Source organism: Anomaloglossus baeobatrachus, chromosome 6 (genome assembly GCF_048569485.1).
Source record: "Anomaloglossus baeobatrachus isolate aAnoBae1 chromosome 6, aAnoBae1.hap1, whole genome shotgun sequence".
NCBI classification, from domain to species: Eukaryota; Metazoa; Chordata; class Amphibia; order Anura; family Aromobatidae; genus Anomaloglossus; species Anomaloglossus baeobatrachus.
The window spans coordinates 11,554,035-11,561,910 of record NC_134358.1 but is presented as its reverse complement, the minus strand read 5'-3'; the positions used below and the strand labels follow the sequence as shown (position 1 = coordinate 11,561,910).

General features: G+C 52.7%; 2 protein-coding genes across 3 annotated transcripts in view; one reads left to right on the top strand and one right to left on the bottom strand.

Moving 5' to 3' along the window:
* LOC142316939 (fucolectin-like) overlaps positions 1–6,643 on the top strand; it is an 11,653-nt gene extending 5,010 nt beyond the window's left edge. The window contains exons 1-4 of one of the 2 annotated variants that reach the window (XM_075352725.1): positions 738–813; positions 3,693–3,766; positions 3,997–4,282; positions 6,387–6,643. In XM_075352725.1, the coding sequence (XP_075208840.1) occupies positions 3,694–3,766; positions 3,997–4,282; positions 6,387–6,555 (528 nt within the window). In that variant the 5' untranslated portion in view covers positions 738–813; position 3,693 and the 3' untranslated portion in view covers positions 6,556–6,643. Of the gene's footprint in view, positions 1–737; positions 814–3,692; positions 3,767–3,996; positions 4,283–6,386 lie in introns of those variants that run through there. The other variant, XM_075352724.1, reaches the window with a different exon arrangement.
* The window catches only part of LOC142316938 (uncharacterized), a 174,280-nt gene that overhangs the window by 84,466 nt on the left and 81,938 nt on the right, over positions 1–7,876 (bottom strand). The window lies entirely within an intron of this gene.

Genomic DNA, 7,876 nt, shown 5'->3' with positions numbered 1-7,876 from the left:
GGACTCTATGTGGCTGTAATGGGGGTGTCGGGGGCCACAGTCGTGGACTCTATGTGGCTGTAATGGGTTGTCGGGGGCCACAGTCGTGGACTCTATGTGGCTGTAATGGGGGTGTCGGGGGCCACAGTCGTGGACTCTATGTGGCTGTAATGGGTTGTCGGGGGCCACAGTCGTGGACTCTATGTGGCTGTAATGGGGGTGTCGGGGGCCACAGTCGTGGACTCTATGTGGCTGTAATGGGGGTGTCGGGGGCCACAGTCGTGGACTCTATGTGGCTGTAATGGGTTGTCGGGGGCCACATTTGTGGACTCTATGTGGCTGTAATGGGGGTGTCGGGGGCCACAGTCGTGAGCAGAGGTCAGCCCCAGCTCCAGGCAGCGTCTCTATTCGGTGCTGTGCGGTGGTTGGCATGGGGTAGGCGGAGCCCCTTCACCGCTGTCTCTGTGACGCTCGCCAAGATCTATGTTACCTCACACCTAGACCGGGTCTAGCGGAGTCAATGGCTTCCTGAAAATTCCACTAGAATCAAGGCCACAACTTCTGGTCGGTCCGGGCCTAGTCCTACACCTGGGTACTGAACTGCTTCTTTTCCCCTTGCTCCAGACCTCCTGAGGTGACCCTAAGGGTCCGGCTGGATTCCTCTGGGCTTCTCTCACTGGATCTCCCTTAGGTGCAGGTTCTCGTCACTATCTGACCAATCCCAACTGTCCACTCACTGTTGCTGGGCAGATTTAACCTCTAACTCCTTCAGCCCTGTTCTCCATCCCATTCCCAACCCCAAGCTAAGGGACCAGGCAGCAGTGACACCTAGTGGTGAGTGAAAACAGTGCACCCGAGAGCACACAGATAGAAACAACATTTTCCATAAATAAATATACACCATAACTATGACGTCTCCGGGGGGCTGCAGGGCACCGATCCCCCTCCTACATGGCCATAATGTTTCTCTAAAGAGCCGCATAACTCCTGAATAACGTGTATTTTTGCCCTGATTTTATCCAGATATTCTGCTATTTTGCTCTGTAATTCTTCTGCTGGTGCCACTGATATCTGACACCTGATCTGTAATCCACACAATGAATGAAATGTGCAGCATCTGCTGAGAAGACAATTAACATAGTGATATAGTGCTCATGTGATGTTCTCATGTTTTGTGTATATATATTGTGCCATATCTATGATGAAGACCACAGCGGCCATTGAAACAAGTTAGACTGACCATGCCCCTCCCTATGGGGTCTGGGCCCCTTCCTTTAGGCATCTGCGCACCTTCCTATGGGGTCTGTGCCCCTCCCTATGAGGTCTGTGCCCCTCCCTATGAGGTCTGTGCCCCTTGCTTTAGGCATCTGTGCCCCTTCCTATGGGGTCTGTGCCCCTTCCTATGACGTCTGTGCCCCTTCCTATGGGGTCTGTGCCCCTTCCTATGGGGTCTGTGCCCCTTCCTATGAGGTCTGTGCCCCTTCCTATGGGGTCTGTGCCCCTTCCTATGGGGTCTGTGCCCCTTCCTATGAGGTCTGTGCCCCTTCCTATGAGGTCTGTGCCCCTCCCTATGTGGTCTGAGCCCCTTCCTTTAGGCATCTGTGCCCCTTGCTTTAGGCATCTGTGCCCCTTCCTATGAGGTCATTGCCCCTTCCTATGGGGTCTGTGCCCCTTCCTATGAGGTCTGTGCTCCTTGCTATGGGGTCTGAGCCCCTTCCTTTAGGCATCTGTGCCCCTTGCTTTAGGCATCTGTGCCCCTTCCTATGGGGTCTGTGCCCCTTCCTATGAGGTCTGTGCCCCTTCCTATGGGGTCTGTGCCCCTTCCTATGGGGTCTGTGCCCCTTCCTATGAGGTCTGTGCTCCTTGCTATGGGGTCTGAGCCCCTTCCTTTAGGCATCTGTGCCCCTTGCTTTAGGCATCTGTGCCTCTTTCTATGGGGTCTGTGCCCCTTCCTATGAGGTCTGTGCCCCTTCATATGGGGTCTGTGCCCCTTCCTATGAGGTCTGTGCCCCTCCCTATGGGGTCTGAGCCCCTTCCTTTAGGCATCTGTGCCCCTTGCTTTAGGCATCTGTGCCCCTTCCTATGGGGTCACTGCCCCTTCCTATGGGGGGGTTTGTGCTCCTTCCTATGGGGGGTCTATGCTCCTCCCAATGGGGTCTCTGCTCCTCTCTATGGATTCTATGCTCTTCCTATGGGTTCTATGCTCTTCCTATGGGGTCTATGCCCCTCCCTATGAGGTCTATGCCCCTCCCTATGAGGTCTATGCCCCTCCCTATGGGGTCTATGCTCCTCTCTATGGATTCTATGCTCCTCTCTATGGATTCTATGCTCTTCCTATGGGTTCTATGGCTCTTCCTATGGGGTCTATTCCCCTCCCTATGAGGTCTATGCCCCTCCCTATGAGGTCTATGCCCCTCCCTATGGGGTCTATGCTCCTCTCTATGGATTCTATGCTCCTCTTGAAAAGGACTGGGGCATAAAACTAAGAGATAGCACCGGAGAAAAGGACCGGAGCATAAAACTAAGAGATAGCACCGGAGAAAAGGACCGGAGCATAAAACTAAGAGATAGCACCGGGGAAAAGGACCGGAGCATAAAACTAAGAGATAGCACCGGGGAAAAGGACTGGCGCATAAAACTAAGAGATAGCACCGGGGAAAAGGACTAGGGCATAAAACTAAGAGATAGCACCGGAGAAAAGGACTGGAGCATAAAACTAAGAGAAAGCACCGGGGAAAAGGACTGGAATATAAAACTAAGAGATAGCACCGGGGAAAAGAACTGGAGCATAAAACTAAGAGATAGCAGCGGGGAAAAGGACTGGAATATAAAACTAAGAGATAGCAGCGGGGAAAAGGACTGGAGCATAAAACTAAGAGCACCGGAGAAAAGGACTGGGGCATAAAACTAAGAGAGAGCACCGGAGAAAAGGACTGTATCAGATTAGTAGATCACAGACAGTGAGGGCAGTCATAGAGTGGAGCCAGCGGAGGCAGTGAGGGCAGTCATAGAGTGGAGCAGGCGGCCAGCGGAGGCAGTGAGCTCGCCATCAAGGTAAATCTTCAGGATGAAGCTGTAGAAATGTATAGCTGGGATGATTTAGAAAAACCTGCACTGGCCGGGGTGGACCTGGAGGCCTCTTTCAACTTTCATTCCATGAGGAGATGGTGGTGCTATTGCTTTAGCCCCTCCCTCTAGCTCCTCCCCTTGGCAGTTGGTGCTGATGAGATTCTATGCCATCTCCTATCTCAGTAATGGGAAGGTCTTCACTGAATACAGATTTTACTTCTGAATTCAGGATTTTGACTGATCAATTCTGGAAGAGAAAGAAGCAGATTTCTCGAAGCTGTTTATCTTCATCGATCTTCATGATTTATGAGATAAAGCAATGGTTACTGACTGCTCCTGTTTTGTAAGCGAGCGCCTTCATATGAATCCATGGTTTTATCTATGAATAATGGCGCATTGTGCTCCACATCGGCATGCCTGATGCTCTTTTGTGGTTTTATCTTTATTCAATTTGGAAGTGCCGTAACTATCTGATATTACTGGTGAGAGATTGCAGTTGCCTTTTACTCCCTGTTATCAGCTATTACTGGGGGCAATTGTGGCTTGTAGGAGAGGTGATGGTGGTCGTACATCTCATCTGGGCGTTTCTCTTCTCCGGACACTTGGTGTCTTTACTCCATGTCTCTGCTCCTCTTCCTCCCCAGGATGACTCTTCTGGCGTCTCTGCTTCTCCTGGTGTCCGTGTCTCTGGCTCTCGGATGTTCTTCTGCTCCCGGAGGTGAGTCTTCTTTCCCAGGACGATAATCTCTGTACACGGCGGAATTATAGCGCAGGCAGTGGGAGCAGACATCTTGTACCCTAACACTTCCTAGTCTGGAGGGCATGAACTCCTCTGGCCCAGTCCACCCTTGATGGAAGTAGGGGGTAGCGCCAAGATCAGACAGCCCAGGTGTTGGCAAAAAAACTCGTCCTTTAGTTCTATATGACTGAAATCCTATAATTTCTCAGCCACAAATCTCGCGATGAACGGTGAGGCTTCCCAGATGTCAAATTATCCGTACTCTACCAAGAGCGGAGCGGCCAAGAACGCCATCGATGGGAGGAAAGACACCGACTTCAACCGTGAGTCCTGCACTCACACCAACCTGGAGACGAATCCATGGTGGAGACTAAACCTGACCCAGAGCTACGAGATATCGAATGTCGTCCTAACAAACCGGCAGGACTGCTGTAAGGAGAGACTGATGGGGGCCGAGGTCCGGGTCGGAAACTCCCCCGACAACAACAACCCAGTGTAAGTGTGTCGCACAGGGCTATGGGGTACTCGGTCCCGGGCGGTGTATAACTGGGGAATGTCACTGGGTGGCCGTTGCCCGGTTCTGTGTCCTGGGGATGATTTTTAAAAACGGGTATATTTACAGGTAAATTTAAATGAAAGTTCACAGGTGACGCCACTTGCTGTGTTGCGGCTATAGGGATGGAGACGCCGCTGCACAGTTCTCACTATTGGGGCTGGTGTTAGTGGCAGCCTGGATGTTAGGCCCTCCGCAAGCAGGGCCGGGCCCCAGAGTATAGGTGATGTAGATGGGTGGCCACACAAAGGGTTGCAGTGTAACTGCTTCCTTTACTCAGTCAGATGTAAACTGGTCACCCGAGGAAGGCTGGTCTTGACCGCTGGTCACCTTAGTTTCAGTACCGGTTTAGTGACCTGGTGGCTTCTTTCCCCTGCACCTGTCTTTGGTTGGTAGGTCTCCGTGGCTTGGAGCAGCTGGGGGTCCCCTCCTGGTAGTCTTTCAATGGTAGTCCGTATGACGGTAGCGTGAACCCTGTGGGGTCGGAGTCTCTGGTCCTGTTCCCCGGTTCTCTCATTGGTACTGAGTCCCGAACTTCAAGGTCAGTGAGGTCCTTGATGGTCCCCTCACTGTGCAGATTTTATCCGGTCTGCTTGGAGCGTTTGCCTGACCTAAGATTCTGTACCCCGTTGGTGCTGTGATTCCGGGAGTACTCCACCGTCCTCCACCGGCAACCAAACGCCTAGGCCCTCAGGTCACCGTCACACTCCTGTTAGTGCTTCCACTCGCTCCCTCCGTCACCGACTCACCCCCTCTCTGTTTTCTGACTGTCCACTGTCTGCCCTTCCCACCTGGTCATCTAGTAGACTGGATTGGCTCCACCTCTAAGTGGTATACAATAGGCCCAACATTAGTCTGGCACCAGTCTATGGGGAATTTGGGGGAAAAACAGGGATTAGCTGGAATGTTTTTGTTGTTACCGGTACTGGTGTTCTGGGTCCTTGGGGGTAGGCCCTGCATCCTGGTGGGGATGCAGTACCTTGTAATTCCCTGATGGCTTCAGGGGCGCTACATAAATTCTCATAAGATCCAAAACTCTTGGTTCATGAAAAACAAAACAACGTTCTCTGCCCTCTCTCTTTGTCATGTATTGTCTGTTTTTGTTTTGTTTGTTGTTCCACCTCTTCCATGACTCTTTTACTTTTTCCTAGTCATCCGAACTCTGAGCTCTCCCTGCTCGGGCGCAGTGACGGTTGTGCTCAATGCCTCCTGACCTGCACGCGGTGTGACGGTCGTGCTTGGCGTCTCCTGACCTGCACGCGGTGTGATAGCCGTGCTCTATACCTCTTGACCTGTACGCGGTGTGATGCCCGTGCTCGGCGCCTTCTGACCTGCATGCGGTGTGACGGACGTGTTCGGTGCCTCCTGACCTGCACGCGGTGTGATAGCCGTGCTCTATACCTCTTGACCTGTACGCGGTGTTATGACTGTACTCAGCGCCTAATGACGTGCACGCGGTGTGATGTCCGTGCTCAGCGCCTCCTGACCTGCACCTGGTATGATGACCGTGCTCGGCGCCTCCTGATCTGCACGCATTGTGACGACCATGTTCGGCGCCTCCTGACCTACATGCGGTGTTACGGCCGTGCTCGGCGCCTCCTGACCCTACATAGGGTGTGACAGTCGTGCTCGGTGCCTCCTGACCTGTACGCGGTGTGATAGTCGTGCTTGGCGTCTCCTGACCTGCACGCGGTGTGATAGCCGTGCTCTATACCTCTTGACCTGTACGCGGTGTGATGCCCGTGCTTGGTGCCTTCTGACCTGCATGCGGTGTGATGGACGTGTTCGGCGCCTCCTGACCTGCACGCGGTGTGACGGCCGTGCTCAGCGCCTCCTGACCTGCACCTGGTATGATGACCGTGCTCGGCGCCTCCTGATCTGCACGCATTGTGACGACCATGTTCGGCGCCTCCTGACCTACATGCGGTGTTACGGCCGTGCTCGGCGCCTCCTGACCCTACATGGGGTGTGACAGTCGTGCTGACTTGAACGCGGTATATATGAAGGAATGATTGGTTGATTGTCACATTTGCTTTTCTCCTCCAGGTGCGGTAACGTCACAGATGTCTCCTCTGCCACCTTGTCCTTCTGTTGTCAGGGGATGGAGGGTCAGTATGTCAGCGTGGTGATCCCTGGACGCTCCAAGTATCTGACACTGTGCGAGGTCGAGGTTTATGGAGACCCTGTCACTGATAAGAATGAAGTCTGCTGGTAGCTGCTGAAAGGTCTAACATTGTTGCTCACTCTGCACCATTTCCAGGTCTGTTTCATGGGGAGTTTTCACTCTACGACCTGTGAGAATAAAGCATCTAATTCATCCCTCGTGTCTTCATTCTTTATAGTCAGGAGCTCAGACATAACGTGTAGAAGTCTCCCCCTATAGGTGATGATCATATATTGCTGCTCTTATCTCCTCTCCCTCTGTATACACCGTATACCGAGGAGCAGTGCTCCAAGTGCAGCGCCCCACGGGGCAGGTAGTTAACCCCAGCCGGGATGGTGTCGCTCCCCACAGGCGGAGCGGGCCCTGGGAGTATGACGGTGGGATGTCGGTCCCTTGGGAGGTCCGGAGCGCGGGGCGACGGCGTCGCTAATCAGGGTCTGAGTCGGCAACTGTGGGTCCAGGTTCTTTTACTCACTGGTTCAAAGCTTCACTCAGGTGCTGGTCTCTGCCGTCGTGGGCTCCGGCCAATCCCAGTCAAGAAAAGGGGTCACCACCGGTGTTTGAAGGAAGAGAGAAGGAGAATGTCCCTGGTCTAATATGTTCCCTCTGCTGTTAGGAACCCCAGCCAAGCTCCCGATCCAGGACCCGGGCCTATTAAAAGTTCCAAGAATTTCTGCAGTGTCTGGTCAGAACTATGGTCCCAACGGATTTCTCTGATGAAAGTGTCTTGCGCCTATATCTACCCCAAGTGGATCCTGATCCCCAGGTGGCTGGCTTCAGTGACCAGTGAAGTCCCATGTAGCATGATGGCCACTCCCCTGCCTACCCTGAGCCATCCCACCCTGTGGGAAGGCTCCTGTGCTGTATGTAGTGTGTGAATGTGGAACACCGTTGATTAACCCCCTCCTTACCTGAGATGGATAACGCACCTTAATTGAGGTGCAGTACCCTGTGGCGATCAGAGCCTCAGGGGCACCACATTCCCCCATGGAAAATGGCAGCACTCCCGGGCTGCAACAAAACACAGTTAACACCGTAATTTTTATATGCATGTAACAAGTTAACAAGAAAACATATTTCCCTTTTTTTGGGAGGCAGCAATACTTTCAAACGTTTCAACAATACTGGTCAGAGATCATCAAAACACTTGTAAGCAAGCAAATATCAGAAATTAGAAAACATTCTGCATATGAAAAACATTAACATTCTTGCTTGGCTGCTGGTGTTTCCAGAGGGATGGTCCCGACCTCCTGGTTTGGCACGATCACTGGACATCCTCAAGCGAAATGCCCAGCCTTTCCACAGCAACGGCGGATCGGTATTAATATGTCCACAGTGCCCGAAGTAGTTTGCCCGTCAGGAACAGCTCCAT